Raw genomic sequence first — 19,841 nt, forward strand, 5'->3', positions numbered from 1 at the left:
TGGGGCCACGCTGACCGGGAGGCAGAGACAGCGGTCACGTGGATCCTGAGAGGAGGAGCAGGGGGGGGAGGGGGGGAGCAGTGTGCACATGGCCCCTGGGCTCCGCACGGCGCCTGGTCTGAGCTTCTGTTACTTGCCATCGTCAATCCTGGCTCTAAAAGGGGTGCCTGCACCCCCCGGGGTTGGGGGATCTGTGCATGGTGGCCCCCCTCAGGGTTCTCTCTTCCTTCCCTCCCTTTGGGGTGGGCTGATGGCAGGACCCTGACCTTTAGCCCCTCCAATCCCCACCTCCCTGCCTCCCCCACCCCCGTACTCCCCGAGGCCTCTCTGTTGAAGGCAAGGAAACAAACCACAGGGCTCTGAAACCATCCATCGAGTTTAATGCATCGTAAGAAGGAAACTACATCGGCATATTTAAGACAAACACTGTTTCTCTATCCTCACTAGCCATCAGACGGTCCTCCCTGGTCCAAAAAGAAACTAAGTCTCAGGACACATCGGCAGCTACCCCTCCCGGGTCCAACCTTTCACATCCTCCCATTAACAATTTCTTTAAAAACAGAATTCAATCCATCCGAGAAGAAAAACCAACCAACTAAAAAAAAAAAAAGGAACCTGAAGACATTTACATTGCAAGCCACGCGGTAATGCATAATTGGCATCTAGAGTAACCAATATATAAGACGTGTGTCTCACAGTTCACTTTGTTCATCAATAAAAGAATATAAAAATCTTGTTCAACCCAGTGTTGAGTGTATTAAAATAGATCTGTATCGTACAGCACAGTTTCTCCCGGAGTCGTGGAAATGACAGGAGGGACCGCTAGCGGGCTGTGTGGGGTGCCAGCCAGCCTCCTTGCCGGGCACCTGGCATCGTGCGTGCGTGTGTGCGTGTCTGGGGCCACGTGTGCGCACGCACACGCGTGCACTGCGATCGGCACCGTGTGATATGCTGGGGGTGGGAGCCCCATGGCTCCCAGATGCTCATCCTGTTGTGCTAAGTTCTAAGTCCCTCGGGGACTGGAGAAGCCGCAAGGCGTGACCAGCCTGCACAGCCCACCCCAGGCGCAGGAGCCCTTTTACAACGGCGGGCACCCTCCCTCCGCTTTTGAGGAGACTTCGAGAAGAGGGACCCTCCAGTCTCCCGAGGCCACTGGTCTCTCTCCCTCCCCCCTCCCCCCACTTCTTAAAAGCCGCTCTGGGCCTCTCCAGTTTGGCAGCCTCCCCCTCTGCCCGAGGGGGCTTCCTTTCATCCCTGGCAGCAGAGACCCCGGTGAGCGGGAAGCGAAGTCACCAAGTCCCCTTCACATTAAATTATCTCACAATAAAAATGCCGTACAAAAATGTAAAGTTATTTTTTTGGCATAGTGTCTGTACTGGCAAGAAAAGAGGAATGGAATATCTTATCGGCTCTTCGAAAGGAGAAAAGAAAAGGCTTCGGTCGTTAGGGTGAACGATTCAACCCCAGATGGAAAACCTGCCAAACGCCTCCCCAGCATGGCTGCAGCGCCATCTCGCCCAGAGACACCGAGGGCAAGATGAATCCAAAAAGTCAGCAGAGGTGGGAGGAGGCGCGAGGCGAGGGTGCCCCCGCGATCAGGGGCCAGACAGAGGCAGGCCGGGCGACAGCAGCGTCCGACCCCTCGGAGCGTCCGTCCTTCGAGTTAAACAGCTGCGATTCTGAACGCTAATAACACTGACGACGGGGCGGGCGTCCGGAAGGCCTGGTGCGTGCCTGGCGGCCCCGTGAGGGCGGGCAGATGGCGGAGTCTACCTAGATTTGCTACCCACCTCTCGCTCCAACTAGCTCTACTACTCAGCTACGCCGTGTCCTCGGCTCCCCTCCCGCAAGCACGTAGGGCGCCTCGGCCCTGCTCTCTCGAGCGGGGGTGACTCAAGGCCGAGGAGACAGCTGTGCCCAGAAACTGGAGGCCTGGACAAGCACCCCCAGCAGCGGGGAGCTGACTCTGCACCCCCAGCTGGCTTCCGGGCGTCCCCTCTGACGGGAAGCGGGCAGGACTCCATCCCGACTCTCACTCAGCTCCTCCGCCCTTCTTTCCTGGTCTTAGTTTTGTCTGAGATTCATAGTGTGTATGAATTAAGGCTGACAGAACCCTCAGGTCTTGCGAGCAGGGTCCCAGTGGCTTTCCGTGCGTGAAGCGGGCCCCTCAGGGGTCAGTTTTGCCCCTGGGGGTGCTGGAGGGCAGAGTGTATGGCTGCTGTTGAGGGCTTGGTCCAGGGCCCTGCCAGCAGTGGGGTGGGGCTGGCGGTCGTCATGGTGACCTGGAGCATCTGCTCACCCTGTATCAGTCTAAGGAGGGCCCGCAGGCGGTCCAAGGACGACTGGGTGCCCCTCTGCCGGGCCAGCAGGCTCGTCTTGAGCTCCAGGCATTTCTGTTCGGGGAAGGTGTCAGAGAGAAAGGTGTCAGCACTTAGTAATGCAGGCCCCTGGGGTAGCCACCACTTAACCCCTTCTCCCAAAGCCCCTCCCTTCCCTCGCAGAGGCTGAAAGAAACCAGGAAGAGGGCCTCACACCCCAGCCAGAAGCAAAAAAAGGAATTAAATGGCAGTCAGATCCACAGGAGAAGTTGGTTTAAAATTCAGGGCTGGAAATGGTGTGTGTGTGCAGGGACGTGGGAATGTGCTCCCTTGTGGGTGGGGGGCTCCCAGCTGACCACACCACTCCCTCCTCCTGCTGGAGGAAGCATGGAGCCTGCTCTGGCTCAACTGCAGCCCCTCGGAAAGACCTTGAGCTTGCTGGCCAGTTCTCTGCTCTTTCTCTTGCCTGCTGTGTTCACGGCTTTTTCTAGCCTTTCAGGTTTCATGGCATCACAGTAAAGTAGTTAGAATTTGAATCATTTGCTGCTCAGGCAAATAACTTCAACTTCCTGAGGTTGTGTCCAAAACTCCAAGATAGGAATAATCATAGGGCCTCTTCACAGAGTTATTGAGAGGATTAAATGAAATATGACGTTTAAGGAGTTTTACCAGGGCCTGACACTGCTGCCACCATCATCACCACCAAATTCATCACCATCACCACTACCATCACTACATTATCACTGTCATCACCATCACCATCACCACCATCATCACCATTACCACCATCATCACCACCATCATCAAAATCATCATCACCATTACCACCGTCATCAAAATCATCATCACCATCACCACCATCATTACCATCACCACCATCATCACCATTACCACCATCATCACCACCATCATCAAAATCATAATCACCATCACCACCATCATCACCACCAGTACCACTACCATCACTACATCATCACCATCATCATCATCACCACCATCATCAAAATCATCACCACAATCACCACCGTCATCACCATCACCACCATCATCACCATTACCACCATCATCACCACCATCATCAAAATCATCATCACCATCACCACCGTCATCACAAGCAGCACCATCATCACCATTACCACCATCATCACCACCATCATCAAAATCATCATCACCATCACCACCATCATCACCACCAGTACCACTACCATCACTACATCATCACCATCATCATCATCACCACCATCATCAAAATCATCATCACCATCACCACCATCATCACCACCAGTACCACTACCATCACTACATCATCACCATCATCATCATCACCACCATCATCAAAATCATCATCACCATCACCACCATCATCACCACCAGTACCACTACCATCACTACATCATCACATCATCATCATCACCACCATCATCACCACAATCACCGCCATCATCACCACCAGTACCACTACCATCACTACATCTTCACCATCATCACTATCATCACTACAACCATCATCACCATCACCGCCATCATCACCATTTACCACCACTCTACAGAGAAGAAACCACCATGTCTCCTTTATACAAGAAGAAACTGAGGTTCAGAGACGGGGCCTTGCCGAGGTCACAGAGCTGAGAAGGAGCAGAGCCAGATGTCCAGCTGCTTGATAACTATGTGTCTACGGAGTCGCAGAGCTGCCCTCTCCACCTGCTGACCCCCTGAACGACACTGCTGAGTCTGTCCTCTCTGGGGCCTCAGTAGCCAGAGAGCAACGCTTTGATCTGCGACACCCCGTGGTGCCCAGGCAGACCCGCCCGCGCCGCACACCTTCACGGCCGAGGCCAGGCGCCGGTCCCGCTCCTCCAGCTGCTGGTGCTCGCTCTGGAGCTCGCTGCCCCTCTGCAACAGCTTCTGCTTCTCCTCTTCTTTGACTAGGAGAGAGGGAGGACTAGGAAAGGGCCTGGGTTCCAGGCCCCACGGGGAGCAGCAGGCCAGCCGGGGCTGGGCCGAGGCTGAGCAGGAGAGGCAAGAAGAGTCCTGGGTCCGTCCCTAGAGGTCACTCTGGCCACATCCTCCTGCAGGAGCCAGAGGCTCTTGCCGGGTCCACTCAGGATTAGTCCCAGGCTCCCTCCTTCCAGAGCTTTGGATCAGAACAGCCTCTGCTGGGCCCAAAGTGAGTCCAGCAGTCCGAGGGCGGGGTTGAACAGAAGGGCGTCGCTGCCCCTTCCCAGTTGCCCGGGTGTCTCACCTGTCTTGTGGGTGACGTAGGAGTGCACGATGGCCAGCATCCCGGTCCAGGGCACACCTCCATCTTTCTTTAAGGCCTGGAGGGCAGATGGGGGACTGAGCCAGCGGACAGCCCAGGGCCTGCCGCGCTCCGGCTGAGGAACCTGGGGCGGGGGGACCGGGGGGACAGGGGCACGGGCACGAGCTCTCTGGGCTGCCACACCCCCACCTCCTCAGGTCCCCACAAAACCCAGTACAATGGGAACTCAACAAGAGTGTTCTTTGAAATAAAGAAGCTTCCTCATTGAAATAAAGAGGATTCCCCAATGATTTTACAAGTAACACACTCTATAGAAAAGCATACTGTTAGAACAGCGTTGAAATTTCCCACCACCCAGCCACACACAATGTTAACACCTAAAAGTATTTTCGCCCAGGTTTTCTATTCTGCACCCTGTTTTTCTCAGTCAGATGGCTAATGATCAAACTAAAACAGCAGCTACAAAACCTGTTTTTTTTTAATTTTTTAAAAACATAATCCCACATAGTGAACAAGTCCCAAAGAATCCCCAAATCCTTGTAAAAAAATATAATTTTCAGTGACGCCATAATATCTCTCTGAGTAAAGTGCCAGAATCTACTTCACCAACTCTCTGTGGGGAAGCCAGGCTGCCCTATTTTCTTCCCTTTCATGAAGGAAAGCTGAGGAACTTCTCTCCGCAGAGGACTTTCGTGCATTGAACTGTCCCATAGGTTCTGCTCGAAGCAAGGCGCCAGGTTTAAAGGGCGTGCACATTACTAAGGCAACGTCTAAGAGTGCTCATTTCACCACATCATTGCCAGAAGGGAATGTTACCATTTTTGCTAACTTGATGGTTTTTCATTTGCATGTTGCTATCAGTAAGATCTGGGCTTCCCGTGTGGCTCAGCTGGTAAAGAATCCGCCTGCAACGTGGGAGACCTGCGTTTGATCCCTGGGTTGGGAAGATCCCCTGGGGGAGGGAAAAGCTACCCACTCCAGCATCCTGGCCTGGAGAATTCCAAGGACTGTATAGTCCATGGCGTCACAAGAGTCGGACACAACTGAGCGACTTTCTAACGTGTTACCTGGTGCTATTTTTTGTGGTTTGTGTTATTAGTACACTAAGTTGGAATCGCTAAGTCAGCTGCAGAGGGACACCTCTGCTCACTGTACACCCATGGTCCTCAACCGGCAGTGTCTGAGATGGCCATGATGGGGGCTATGATTGGCATCTACTGGGCAGAGGCCAGGAGCACCACTGAACACCCTACGCGCACAGGACAGCCCCCCACAACAATCATCCCGTCCCAAAGGTCAGTTGTGCTGAGGTTGCAAAGCCTGGTTCTCTACCCAGCCCTTCTTCTCACCCCCTGCCCCTCAACCCGCCCCAGCCTGGCCCTCCCCGTCTCTGCTCACGGTGGGGATGATCCAGGAAGCAGGGATGGTTTAAGCAGCCTTAGATGATGTGCCCGGTGAGGGAGGGCCCTGGAGTTCAGGGAGAGGGTGAGGGTCGGGTCGCCCACACACGGACACAGCCTCCCATACCTTCTGCTGGCATCTGGGGCACACCCACATGCCCTTGGGCACTGTCTTCAGGGGCGGGTCCAGGCAGCTGAGGTGGTAGGCCCCCGGGCACGTGCCACAGGGCTGTAGGTTGGCCCCTCGCTTGCAGGCAGCACAGAGCTCATCGTGGGTGATCTCATTCTGGAAGAGATGGAAGGGTGGGAGGCAGGTCGGCAGACTGGGAGTAGGGGCGGGGGGCAGGCAGCTGCCAGCCCAACCTGCCTGGGACCCAGCTCTTCCGCCAGGGTTTTCAGCAGCTCTGGGAGAGAGGACTAAGCCCAAAGGACAGGGGATAGTGAGGTGAGCATGGGCCTGCAAACCAGGAGGAGCATCCCTGTCTCCTGACTCAAAGCCAAGGCCCCCAGGCCTGTGGGCTCCTCGCAGCAGGACTCAGGCTCACGGCACCTCTGGTCCCCATGCCCTGGCTGTCCAGGCACAGGGTGGCTGTGGACAAACGTTACCCCCGCTGGCATGGACCCACGACACCACAGGGTTAGGGCTGCAAACAACATGGTCTAATGGAAATGTCATCACATGTTGCTTTTTAGTGGCTTACTGTGGCACAAAGGGACCGGAAATTTAGAACTAGATCTGTAACTTAGTAAAGAAAAACACTGAATAAACTCTGAAGAACTCAGCAAACACCCTGAGAAGCAGGGGCGTGGTGTGTGTGTGCTGGGTGGGGTTTCAAAGGGTCACGGAAACGTAGGTGTATGGGGTGGGACCCTGAGATCTGAGTCCAGTCCCTAATGAGGTGGGGAACGAGGACCAGTGAGGGCCAGACAACCCCCTGGCCCTCAGCATCAGCTGCTGCCCTGTGGGCTGTCACAGCTCCAGGGGCCCCTGCGTCCGGAGGGCTCCTGCTTGAACTGTGGGCTGAGCCCTGTGGCGATGCCCGACTCTGTGGGGCAGGCTGGAAAGTGGACTGGTGCTGTACAAAGCCTTCAGCACCGAGGGTGGGGCCCAGACCCACCGCTCCACTTCACAGCAGCAGGACACTGGGGCCCCGATCCCTTGCCAGGATTGACCCTACCTGGGCGCTATGGAAAGCATGTCCCACCCACCCAGGTGTGAAGACCAACGGACACGTACCTTCCAGCAGGGGTCCTCATTGGCTAGCACAGGGAAGAAGGGCGGAGAACATGTTAGTGGCCATGGGGAGCACCGATCAGGACTAGAGTCCACAAAGTCCAGTGTGGAAGGGGTATGATGGAGTATCAAAGGCCCCAGTGACTCCTGGGTCCTCGCCCAGGGCATGCTGGGAGTATCTCAGGCCCTGGTGATTCCCGGGTCCTCACCCAGGGCATGCTGGGAGTATCTCAGGTCCCAATGACTCCTGGGTCCTCACCAGGGGTATGCTGGGAGTATCACAGGCCCCGGTGACTCCTGGGTCCTCACCAGGGGCATGCTGGGATATCTCAGGCCCCACTGACTCCTGGGTCTTCACCAGGGGCATGCTGGGAGTATCTCAGGCCCCAGTGACTCCTGGGTCCTCACCCAGGGCATGCTGGGAGTATCACAGGCCCCAGTGACTCCTGGGTCCTCACCAGGGGTATTCTGGGAGTATCTCAGGTCCCAATGACTCCTGGGTCCTCACCAGGGGTATACTGGGAGTATCACAGGCCCCAGTGACTCCTGGGTCCTCATCAGGGGCATGCTGGGAGTATCTCAGGCCCCAGTGACTCCTGGGTCTTCACCAGGGGCATGCTGGGAGTATCTCAGGCCCCGGTGACTCCTGGGTCCTCACCCAGGGCATGCTGGGAGTATCACAGGCCCCAGTGACTCCTGGGTCCTCACCAGGGGTATTCTGGGAGTATCTCAGGTCCCAATGACTCCTGGGTCTTCACCAGGGGTATACTGGGAGTATCACAGGCCCCAGTGACTCCTGGGTCCTCATCAGGGGCATGCTGGGAGTATCTCAGGCCCCAGTGACTCCTGGGTCTTCACCAGGGGCATGCTGGGAGTATCACAGGCCCCAGTGACTCCTGGGTCCTCATCAGGGGCATGCTGGGAGTATCTCAGGCCCCAGTGACTCCTGGGTCTTCACCAGGGGCATGCTGGGAGTATCTCAGGCCCCAGTGACTCCTGGGTCCTCACCAGGGGCATGCTGGGAGTATCTCAGGCCCCAGTGACTCCTGGGCCCTCACCCAGGGCATCATGGGAGTAAAGTCTCTGCCCTGGTCATGGCCAGAACCCATCAAGAAAGAGGTTCATCATGGCCCCTAAGCTCCCTGAGGAACATGACAGCAGTGAGCTGTCCAGTGGAGAAAACATCGGTCTAGGGATCTCTCAAAGTGACTCACTGTCAATTCACTTCCAACCATAACCCACTTCCATTCCAGTGAGGGATGGCCAAACCACATAATTTAATGATCTCAAAAATAGTTTTCCTTCTAATTTCTGGAAATTATACTGTCGAGTGGGAAGAACAGCTCCTGTGTGTGCACCGCACTCGACGGTCACACAGTGCTGTCACGTTCACCCTGCTGTCCCTGGCCCAGCTCTGAGAGGCCAGCACTGTCAAGGGCTGGTTTTACACAGACCAGCACACCGAGGCTCAGGGAGGTAATGTGCCAGGTGAGCGTGAGGGCAGCGGGGCGCGGAGGGCCCGGGGAGCTGTGATGTGCTGCCCACTGGAGAGCAGCTGTCCAGCCGTGGCTGCAGACGGGGCAGGCCGGGTAGCCAGGCGGCGGCCCGCGCAAGGAGGTGCGGCCCAGCCCAGCCCCACAGCCGCCCTGCAGGAGAAGCCCTTACCTCTTGCTGTGAGGAACAGGGGTGTGTTGAGATAGTTGGACGCCAGTCGCTTCCTCTGCAGAGACAGAAAACCAAATTGAATGACAGGGGGCCCTCCTCGGTTGACACGGACCCGGCCCAGGACTCACCTGGGATGGTCTCCCCACCCTGGGCTCTGGACTCCAGCCGGACACCCGAGACCAGGGGCAGAAACGGGGACAAACGTGAGTGTGGGGGAGGGGAGAGGCAGGTCAGCCAGGGCAAAAGCCAGCAAAGGCTCTGCCCAACAGGGCCATCGCGGCTCCCGTGATCACTCCTGCCTCTTTCAGGAAGGACGGCTAGAGATATCCAGGTGGGGCAAATCAGTAATGAAGCGGACATCTGGCCGTCCATCCGTCTGCCTCCTGAGCCTTCTTTCTCAGCAGGTTCTAGGCTCAGGTGGCGAAACGAGGCACAAGAGGGACTGGCTCCCCAAACCCCACTTCTTAGCATGACATCCAGGAAGCTGACAACAAAGAGTGGCCCTTGGCTCATCACATGTAAACGGAAGAAGTTTCCAGTACATTCCATAAGGTAACTTCAGTCCTGGGCTTTAGCAACGACAGGCCATGTGGGTTAAGACCTTGGTGGTTCAAGGCGGCTTTGGCTGTGGCAAGATGATGGCTGTAGACTTGAATGATGGGTGGTAAATCCGTCTCTCTCAACATGTTTGGGCTGCGTTCAGGTCGAGAGAGATCCACAGAGCCACATGTGTGTCAGCGCTCAAGGTCACAGGGCTTTGCATCAGCTCCAGATTCACTAAACAGGTCATTTCCGGTCAAGAAAATGACCGGAAAAGTCAAGGCCACAGACTTCGGAGACGAGGTTATGGCCTGGCCCCCAGAGCAGGGGGCGCATCCATCATGAGCACAACCAAGGGGACGGTGCCCGTCCTGCATAGAGGACACGCCGTTTCTGTGGCTGGAGATGGAGGAACAGCTTGGTGCCTCTCATAAATGGGGACCAGTGCTCAGGGCACTGTCTCAGGACACAGCGTGCTCAGCAAGTCAGGGAGGAAGTGAGCGGGTGTGAACATGCGTGTGTGCTGAGCGGGAGTCGGGAAGGTACCAGCGAGGACAGGCAGGTGGGCTGGGGAGCAGGCGACAGAGACACAGGGTGCTCTCCCCACAGGGCACCCATGGGCGTCCCCTCCCGGTGAGGTCCAGCTTGTGAGCTGCAGATGTGGGACAACTGGCCCCAACTCAAGAATTCCCCGAGGGAAGCAAGCGCAGCATCTTCCTGTCCTCCTCCGGGCCCCACAGGGCTTCACTGGCCTCCCCAGTGTGCCAGGGCCTGGGGCTCTGCAAACTTGGCTCCACTTCAGGGGGGCCACCCGACTCCAGGGCCCTCATGAAACAGCTTCCGTTTCAGGGCAAGATTCCAGGGCGTTTTTTGCAGGAAAGCCCAGAGCATCTGCAGCCCCAGCAGACCTGGTTTCTAGGAGATGACATCTGGATTCAAGTTGAGAATTCTGGACTCTGATGTGCACGGGCAAGGCGATCCCATTTTGGATTCAGCTGCTACCTGGGAACGCGATGCTGGGAGGGGCCGGGTGCTCCCTGGGCTGCGTCCTTAAACGGCATCACCGACTGGCGTTTGGTGACTCTCATCACCTCCTAGTAGGGCTGCAGCCGACCTCGGGTTGGGGGTGGGTGGTGTGTTGGATGTGATTTGGATGAAGGGGGCATTCCCTCCCTTGGAGTTAACTGTCACACCCTATTTGACCAGTTTCAGCTATCGGAGGGGAGTGCACACTGCCCATCATGGAGAAGCAGTCAGAGCTACGTGAAGGGAACTGGGGCTCAGGGGGAGGGGAAGGCGGGCATGCTAGGCCCAGTCTCTCCTTGCCCACAGAGGGAACTCAGTGAAGTCACGGCCACTCCCTCCCCTCCTCCAGCCAACCCTTCTCCCCAGTCTCCGCCCAGGCCCTCCTCTTTGTGGTCTCTCTTGAGTCAGGAGCTTGGGCTGAGCTGGCCGGGCTCCGGTTGGGCCCGAGGGGTCCCAGGAGGACCAGGGGCCAGCACTGCCTGCAACCAGACCTCATGCCGGATCATCAGGACGAAGAAAGGGAGCCGGCCGCCATCCGCATCCAGCCCCAGCCCGGGGGCAGCCCGCCTGAGAAGCTACTGACACAGCGGTCCTCTGCCTGTCTCTCACCAGATTCTGAACCCAGGAGGTCAGGGCTGTTCACTGTACGCCCTGAGCTCTAATCTGGAGGGGCAGGTGAGGAGGCCGGCCCCGGGGAGCCTCCCCCCCAACCCCTTGCCAGGTGTGCGGGTGGCGGGCCCCTCACCTCTGTCTCCAGGAGGCCGCTGTAGGCAGGGTTGGCTGTGCTTCTCCGCTTTCGCTCCTGGCGTTTGCTCTGGATCTCTGGAAAGGCCCAGATGCAGCGGTTATGGCAGTCTCCCTGCCCTGGGAACCCTGGATGCTTCCTCTACGAACCCTGGGCACCGCCTTCTACCCCATAGCCTCTCTGCCCAGCATCTGGGCCCCAGAGTGGCCCTGAGTGGGCTGGGGGCTCTGGAATTGTTCGCTCTGAGGCAGCACAGAGCTGCTGGCCTCAGGACGAAGGCCGGACTGGGCGGAGGGTGGGGGATGCCCAGAGTCCAGGCACCCGCTCTCAGCACAGCCCCATGTGCCATTCTCCAGAACCATACTCTGGCCTGGGGACGTCTCTCTTGGGACCCTTAGGACAGCCGGTGCCTGATGGTCAGACTGTGACCAGACTGAGCTTCAGAGTGAGGCTGAGGGCTCCTGGGAAGGCAGGTGCCCGCTCAGTTCAGCCAGCCCAGCCCTCTTGACAATAAACACGGTCCTCCCTGTGGGGCCTGGCATGGTGAGCCTCCTGCAGTTTGAGAACTGGGTTTTCCCTCCCTTTTTCTTTCTCCCTTTTGCTCTGACTGCCAGGTGTGCCCTGTCTCTCTGTCTGTAGCTATTTTGACTTTATATCCTAGTCTTTGTTTCTCGGATCTGATTTCTCCTTTGAAACTGTCCCAATATTATTCGTGTGTGTCCCATAAGGCATCTCAGACCCTCTGCGGAACAAGTTAGGGTCCAAATAAACACACACACAAATATTTGGGGTATCATAGGCAGGAGGGAGCAGAGTTTGCAAAATGAGGACTGTTTATACAAATTATAACACTCGCAAATAGATTTGCAGAGGGCTTTTAGCTCAGTCGTCACGACAACCCTGCAAAGTCCGAGGAAGTGGTTTTCCTCATGTCATAGATGAAGAGACTGAGGTTCCGAGTGGGGAAGGAGTTGGCGCAAGGTCGCCCAGCTCTAAGCAGCAAGGCCAGGACTTGAACACAGGACTTCCGACATGACTGTTGGGGCTAATTCCACTGGCCCAGGCTGCCTCCACGGCCCCAAAGACAGAGCAGAAACAGCTCTCAAAGGCCGCCACTCACAGTCGGATTCCCTACACTCAAGTTCAAGCAGGTGGATTCAGACATTGACAGAATTCCTTCCAAGAAGGCAATGGGGGCATGAGAGGAGGGGTCCTCGGATGGGACATTCCCACTGGGGTCAGGTCCATGTAGCAGGGTATCTCAGTGGCGGGGCCATGCCCCTGTCCCTTCCCACCACCTACACCCCAGCTGCCGTGGAAAGGCCTGGACCCACCCACCTAGACTCGGCCGGGCACGGGGTGACCTCACCAAGGCCCTTCCCTCCCCCTGGCTTCATGTGCTGTCCTGGAGAGAAACTTCCCGAGATGAGAGCTGGTTAGTGCCTCGGGCACTGGGGTATTCAGTTCACTCCCTTCCGTCCCTCAATTTTAAGAAGGAAGAGCAATCTAGTTTTCCTTCCTGAATCCAGGTCTCCCTGGGGTGTAGGGGTGTTCTCACTTTATAAAATGTCTTTAGCAGTGAGGTTGGAATTGTGGAAAAACACTCTGGGTTGCGAGTCAGGAGACCTGGATGCCATCCTGGGCCTGACAGTGACTAGTTGTGTGACCCTGAGCAAGTGAATCAACTTCTCTGGCCTCCGCTTCCCCACACATGCCACGAGAAGGTTGGTTTTCTGCTTCCTAGGCCCCGAGATTCTATGACGATGCCCAGAGCTCATCTGTAGCTGCTCTCATCGGTAGAGTCAAACAGCACCTGTAAGTGTCATGCTGACCTGTCTACTCAATGTGCTGATTTCCACCAACCAGTCTGGGGGTGGACAAGAGCCCACAGGCCAACTTGACAGAAGGGGAGGTGGCTGCTGCTCCTCTTGGTTCTATGCAAGAATCCCAGGAGGAAGAGTTGGCTATTATCCCATTTTATAGATGGAGAAACTAAGGCCCAGGGGAGCTGGGTGACTTGCCCAAGCTTGAGCTGTCAGTCATGGCACAGCTGAGCACCCCGATCTTATCACTTCATGGTGCTGCCTCCAACTGGGGGGCAGCGAACACACAAAGTCCCTCCAATGACACACAGAGGGTTCTGTCCAGAGTCAAGCCGGGAGAGCAGCTGGGCTCCTTGGTCTCGGTGATGACAGCCAGGCACTCGGCACCGACCTCGCAGAAGGTGGGTCACTTCTGACAGGGAACCTGAGACCCACTGCTTCCGTCTGATGCCAAGTCAGCCAGCTGACCCACCCACCCCGCAGTCAGGCCCAGCCCCACCGCGAGGGTCCTCACCTTCCAGGTGTTCCGTCGTCACCAGGCCCAGCGCAACCATGAAGGCGATTTTCTGAGGGAAGGCAACAGAGAACGGTTAGCCCAGCTTTTCTATTTGGGGGTTTCCTTAGTTTTTATCTAATGCTCTTTCGCTCTTCCAGGATCCCACAAGACATAAGTCATCCTGTCTCCTTCGCTCCTCTGGGCTGTGATGGTGATCACAAACTACAAATTTCCAGTTTTACAATAAATAATGTACTTGTGACTAAAGCTAACAGTACCCTACTATAAATGTGAAGGCTGCTGAGATTAGATTTGAAAACTAAGTGCTCATCACACAAAAGTAAATAACCGTGGAGGTAACAATGGATATGCTAACTGCAGTTACTGTGGTGCTCCTGTTGCAATATATACATATCTCAAATCATTATGTTGTGCACTTAAACTTATGCAAGGTTATATGCCAATTACATCTCGACAAAGCTGGAAAACACTTTTAAAAACAAGGGGGGGTGACTTTGCTATTTCTGGTGAATTGTAGAAAGATCCTTCTGGCTGCAGAGAAGAACTGTCTAGGGGCTGGGAGCCTGAGCAGAGGGGAGGCAGGGACGGGGGCTGTGGCAGCAGGAGTGGCAGGGAAGGAAGGAGCATCCAAGTGCATGGGTCTTGCCCGGACAGGTGGCCCAGCTGCGGCTGGGGGTGTGGCCATGGCTGTGGCTGGGGGTGTGGCCATGGCTGTGGCTGGGGGTGTGGCCATGGCTGTGGCTGGGGGTGTGGCCTAGGCTGCAGCAGAGGGTGTGGCCGCGGCTGGGGCTGGGGGTGTGGCCTGGGGTGTGGTTTGGGCTGGGGCTGGGGTTGTGGCCAGGGCTGTGGTCCGCTGAGATTGTGTCTATGGCCAGGACTGTGGCTGTGACTAGGGTTTGGCCAGGGCTGGGGCCAGGCTGGAACAGGGCCAGAACTCCTGCTCTAGCTGCCATTCCATGGGGCACAGACTAATCTAAGAGTGACCAGTTTGGTCAGATGCTGCCCAGGGCCAGGGAAATGAGTAGCACAGAAAAGGCCAGGCTCTGTCCCGAGGAAGCCAGGGACTCTGGGACAGGATGGAACCGGCCGAGCCTGGGGCAGGAGCCGGGCGTCCAGGGTCCGTCCCGGCTGAGCGCACAGCCGGGTGACCGCGGACACGCCGACCTCTCTGAGCCCGTCTCCTCATCTGTATGGTGAACTCTGTCATTTCTGCCCCATCCACCTAGCAGAGCAGCTGGGAGGATGCGGGCGAGCAGGCGAGTAAGCATGGTTAGTGATGGAGGGTCACTCGGCAGGGAAGCGGGGTGTTACTGCCCCGGGTCCCTTCCATGCTCGTGTGGATGCTGTTGCGTCATGTGCCCGAGCCCAGCTCACCTCACAGGCAGCCGTGGGCTCCAAAGACTGTGCGTGCGGGGCGTGCAGACACTGGGACCTCAACAGCCACTGCCCTGGAAGCCACCCCACAGCTGAGCCTTACCAGCCCCGGTCGGTGTCTCTTTAGCCCCAATCCACGCCCACCCCTGGCCCCCTGAGTCCATGACTGGCGCATCCAGGGACATTTCTGGGGCAGCTGCTGCTCTGGCCTCCAGCACTCTTGACTTAGGTTCTTCACAAACAGGTTCAAAGGCCTCTGGGAAGCCTGCGTCTGTGCAACACAACGGCTCCAGCCTTCTTCTAAAAGCAATTTTAATAAGGATTTTTATACCAGGACGTGTTGTAATTGCAAGTTCTATTTAAGTCATTACATGTATTTACGCTAATTATGTAGTTAGATGTAATTATACTAATTGTATAAATGCACAATAATTGACTAAGATATACTTTGAAAGAACAAAGCGATGCCACCCAGAAAACCTTTCTGAATATGAAGGAGGCAGAGAACCCATCGGAGGACAGAAGGGTGCTCATGGGAACTTGAGCTGTGACCCGGCCCTTCAGCCCCACCTCGCATACAGTAGGTGCTCATTCACTGCCACCAAACAGAACGGACTGTTTTTCTCAAGACAAGATTGGGCCTGCAGCCTCAGAGCAGACTGGCTGCATCTCAACCGTGGTGAGGAGTCCACTCTACCAATTCCCAACAGGCTTTCTGGGTGTGTCCCAGGATGATAACCAAGTCACTCTCCTGCTCAAAGACATTCCATGGCTCCCTACTACCCAAGGAATGAAGTTCCTCCTTGGCCACCTGCATCCGGGTCTTCCAGAATCAGCCTCCGACGTCCATCTTTAACCCCATGTCGAGAAGTTCTCTGTAGCATCATTGGCTCAGTGGACATGAGTTTGAGCAAACTCCAGGAGATAGAGAGGGACAGGGAAGCCTGGCCTGCTGCAGTCCATGGGGTCGCAAAGAGTCAGACACAACTGAGTGACTGAAGAACATTCTCAGAAATTCTCACCCACATGTGCTACCCAGAGTCCAAAGAGACTGGCTGATTTTCCAGGGTGTGCTGAGTCCTTTCCGCATGTCCACGTGACTGCCTGGGCAGTGCCCTCCAGCTGACATGCCATCCCCCTGCCACTCGTTCTTCCCCCGAAACCCTATCTGTTCCCAGCCCGGTGATCACACCCCTCCCCTCCAAGGCCTTCTCCCTCTCCCTGTGTGTTAAGTCGCTTCAGTCGTGTCTGACTCTGCGATCCCACAGACTGTAGCCCGCCAGGCTCCTCTGTCCATGGGACTCTCCACGCAAGAATACTGGAGTGGGTTGCCATGCCCTCCTCCTGGGGATCTTCCCCACCCAGGGATCGAACTTGCAGTTCTTGATTTCTCATCATTGGCAGGAAGGCTGTTTACCGCTAGCGCCACCTGGGAAGCCCTCCTTCTCCCTGGATCTCCCACAGCTCAGAACTTGTAATTCTCTGACAACACCGGCCATTTATTCTAACCCAGGTTCAAGTCCGAATGGCCGTGCCTGTGTCTGGCGGTAGGAGTGAGCGTCCCTCGTGCTCAGACTAACTACGTCTGCCCTGTCTCACTGCCCCCACCCTCAGCCCAGAGCCTGGCTTGCAGCAAAGGCTGAGATGTAATTGACAAACAGATGACTGGATGAATGGATGAACGACTTCTTTAGATGTCAGCGCTCTGATAAAAAGAACCACAAGGAGCTGGAGGAGCCCAGAGGGGTCTGCTGGTGGTAGGTGGTCAGGGAAGGCTGCCTGGAGGAGATGGTTTCTGAAGGTGATCTTGTAAGACAACACAGTCCGTAGGGAGAGGAACGGGGGCCAGGCAGGGGCAGTCACAAGGAAACACGCCCGGAGGGGGTGATTCTGGCCCAGGATGGCTGAGGATGCCAGCAGGAGCACAAGGACGCCATCTGCTGTGACCAGAAGTTCAATAAACAGCTGACTTCTAAGGCCTGCAGGGTCCTCCTGGGCTGCCTTCAGTCATTCGGTAAACAGTGGGGTGGAGGGAGGAGCAGGACTGCTTCAGGGTCACGTGCTGCCAAGAGCAGGGCTGTCCCCTGGACGGGGGGTCCTGAGGACAGGGGGACGTGATGCGGGAACAGCCAGGCTCGGGGGTGTGGGGTGACAGCCAGAAGCGCCCAGACATGCTTCCAGGACCTCAGTGGACACGGACTGTGGGATCCTCCCAACAACGCTGCCGGGAAGGCAGACTCACCCCTCCCATCTCACAGATGAGGAAACAGATGTGATGCCCTCCGCCCACAGCACTCCCGGGCTGGGAGGCCAAGCCAGGCAGACTGGTCCAGGGTCGGAGCTCACCACTGCCCCACACGGCCCCTCAGCCGGCAAGACTGGGACATGAAACAGCGGGACCTCAGCTCCTGGGGCCAGTTCCCGCCCCAGCCCCTGGGGGCACGTCCTACAGCGGCCCCCAGGCCACCGCCACCCACCTCGGGGTTCTCCTGGCTCGGGGGCCGCTCCTCCTTCCTCTTGTGGCTGGCCTGAGACCCCCGAGACGGCTCCTCCGTGGGCGCCCGCGACTCCGCGGTGTTCTCAGGCTGCGGCTGCACTTGAGACTGAATGATGATGACCTGGAAGACGGGGTGGAGGGGTGAGGGGGAGCTGGAGGGGCCCCTGTGGGCAGGGCTGCAGAAATGGGGGCCAGGTGTGTCCACCCACTTTGGGAACGGGGCCTGGAATTGCAGGATCATAGAGGAATGAGGAGGGGGGAATCACAGAGGCGGCAACCGGAGCCTAGAAAGTCCTCGACTCCCTCCCTCCATCAGCAGGGACTCTCCCAGCCACCCACTCAGCCACACATTTTATTAGCTAGTTAATCATTCCAATGAATGAAATACTTCATCCGTCGAGGCATTATTCTTTTCCCATGAGTATTGATTCATTCAGCCACACGGTCTTCTTTTCCCTTTTTTGGGGGGGGTGTGCACACCGCAAGGCATGCGGGATCTTAGATTCCGACCAGGGATCGAACCCGTGCCCCCCGCACCACCTGGAAAGCCCCGAGCCACACAGTCTTCCACTCACGTATTCACTCCCTTGCACCCCACCTTCTTCCCGCACCGATTCATTCACTCGATCCCTCATTCATACACCATTCATCCTACCACCGCCTCGTTCATTCAATTTTAACCCCACCCCCATTCATTCCCTTACTGATTGCTTCAGTCTCACTGTTCCTTCACCCCTCCGCTCTCACTCCATCCATTCGCTCGGCCACTGATCATTCCGCCGTCCGGTCACTCACGCTGCCCGGCCCCCCGTCAACTGGCCCCGCGGGGAGCCCACCCTCACCTTGTTGTCCGCGCTGATGAGGAGGGGCTGGACTTTGACACTGTCGCTGACCACGGACACGGCGGTGCTGGGGGCCATGGCCGCGGCATTGCTGGGGGCGGTGGAGATGATGGCGTAGGCCACCCCGGCGCCGCTCAGAGGAGAGCTGACGGTGGCGGGCTCGGGCAGGGCCCGGGGCTGGCTGCTGGACGCTGGCACATGGCTCACGGTGTTGTTGGCGGTGGGGAGCGCGGGGCTGGGGTTCTTGATACTGACCACGGTGGCCTTCTGGAATGTTGGGGGCTGCTTGGGTGGCCGGTCCCGGCCTGGGGTGACGGGGAGGCTGTCTGGGATCAGAGTCTTTGGCCTAACCTGGGGAAGGGAGGGACAGGGACATGGTCAGACAGACAGACACACACGGTCAGACAGACAGCACAGGGGTGCTGACAGGCCCGGCTGAAGAGCAGTCCTGAGCATAGCCAGAACTTGGGGAAGACTCCAGAGCAGGGGCAGGGACATGACCTGGCTCAGGGACCCCAGTGTTAGAGGAGACAGGATGGCGGTGTAGAGACCTGGGACCTGCTTCCGGCACCACCTCCTCCAGGAAGCCCGCCCTGACCTTCAGGCAGGCTATGAGGTGCTATTCCCACAGCACCCCGGGAATCCTCCTGACTCAGGCCAATCGCTCTGGGTTCACAGCGTCTTGACTCCTTGTCTGTCCCCCTCCTGGAATCCGAGCGTGATAGGGACAAGATCCCGGTGAATTCAGCACAGGCGGGCATTCAGAGGGACTGCCACGAGGACAAGAGGGCCGGGCCCCTGCCCCTCACTGGGCTCCGGCTGAGGGCATCTGTGCAGCCTGCAGCCCCAGGACAGCCAGGAGCTGGCATCACCTGGGCAGCTGGCAGCCCCTCGCAGCTCAGCAGCAGGTGCCCCACTAAGCTGAGTCCCCATCAGCAGGCTTCTGCTCCAGACCTGGCCCAGCTACAAAGGCTACTGTGTCCCAATTCAGCCCTCAAGGCCAGAGAGGCACCGGCACCCCCTCTGCAGAAGAGGAGACTCTGCCCAGGAAGGTTACAGGTCAGTCGACTCGTCCAAACTGCAGAGTCCAGTCTTGGGGGCCCCAGACTGGAGCCGGGGGCTCCTGGCCCAGTGTCTCCCAAATGCACCTGCTGGTCCAGAGCGCCTCACGCCGTGGTCCATGCTCAAGAGTCTTCATTACATCGTGATCCAGTCTGGAAACAAACTCTGCCCACAAAACAGTGCTTCTGATGCGTCTGCTCTGTTCTAGTCAAGCATAGTTGATTCCATTAAAAAAAAATCCTAGTCATGACCCACTAAACTGATTTCTCAGTTCTTCCGTGTGTGAAAAGTGGGGTCTAGTCCAAACGTCTGCTCTGGAGGGTGGGCTGAGGAGGCACGAGAGGAAAGGGACTCCCTTGTGGTTGCACCTAAAACCTCAGTGCTGAGGGGCTGTGGACAGACAGACAGACAGACACCCCAGGGCCCACTGCAGGCCGCTCACCTGAGGTAGCACTGCTGCTCCTTGCCCGGCCAACCTCTGCAAGGAGCTGACCTGAGGACCGGTGACAGGCACTGCAGTGATGGTTCCCAAAGCCTG

At 57.0% G+C, this 19,841-nt stretch overlaps 1 protein-coding gene across 2 annotated transcripts in view; it reads right to left on the reverse strand.

The window, feature by feature from the left end:
- Positions 1 to 358: 358 nt before the first annotated feature.
- Positions 359 to 19,841, reverse strand: part of PHF21B (PHD finger protein 21B) — an 83,281-nt gene continuing 63,798 nt past the window's right edge. For both annotated transcript variants that reach the window (XM_070453495.1, XM_070453496.1), the window contains exons 3-13: positions 19,746 to 19,838; positions 18,242 to 18,592; positions 17,380 to 17,520; positions 13,526 to 13,577; positions 11,189 to 11,265; positions 8,878 to 8,932; positions 7,216 to 7,238; positions 6,106 to 6,264; positions 4,561 to 4,636; positions 4,140 to 4,243; positions 359 to 2,393 (exon numbers count right to left, since the gene is read on the reverse strand). In XM_070453495.1, the coding sequence (XP_070309596.1) occupies positions 2,175 to 2,393; positions 4,140 to 4,243; positions 4,561 to 4,636; positions 6,106 to 6,264; positions 7,216 to 7,238; positions 8,878 to 8,932; positions 11,189 to 11,265; positions 13,526 to 13,577; positions 17,380 to 17,520; positions 18,242 to 18,592; positions 19,746 to 19,838 (1,350 nt within the window). In that variant the 3' untranslated portion in view covers positions 359 to 2,174. The remainder of the gene's footprint in view (positions 2,394 to 4,139; positions 4,244 to 4,560; positions 4,637 to 6,105; positions 6,265 to 7,215; positions 7,239 to 8,877; positions 8,933 to 11,188; positions 11,266 to 13,525; positions 13,578 to 17,379; positions 17,521 to 18,241; positions 18,593 to 19,745; positions 19,839 to 19,841) is intronic.

The sequence above is a fragment of the Odocoileus virginianus genome, chromosome 23 (assembly GCF_023699985.2).
Source record: "Odocoileus virginianus isolate 20LAN1187 ecotype Illinois chromosome 23, Ovbor_1.2, whole genome shotgun sequence".
Classification (NCBI taxonomy): domain Eukaryota; kingdom Metazoa; phylum Chordata; class Mammalia; order Artiodactyla; family Cervidae; genus Odocoileus; species Odocoileus virginianus.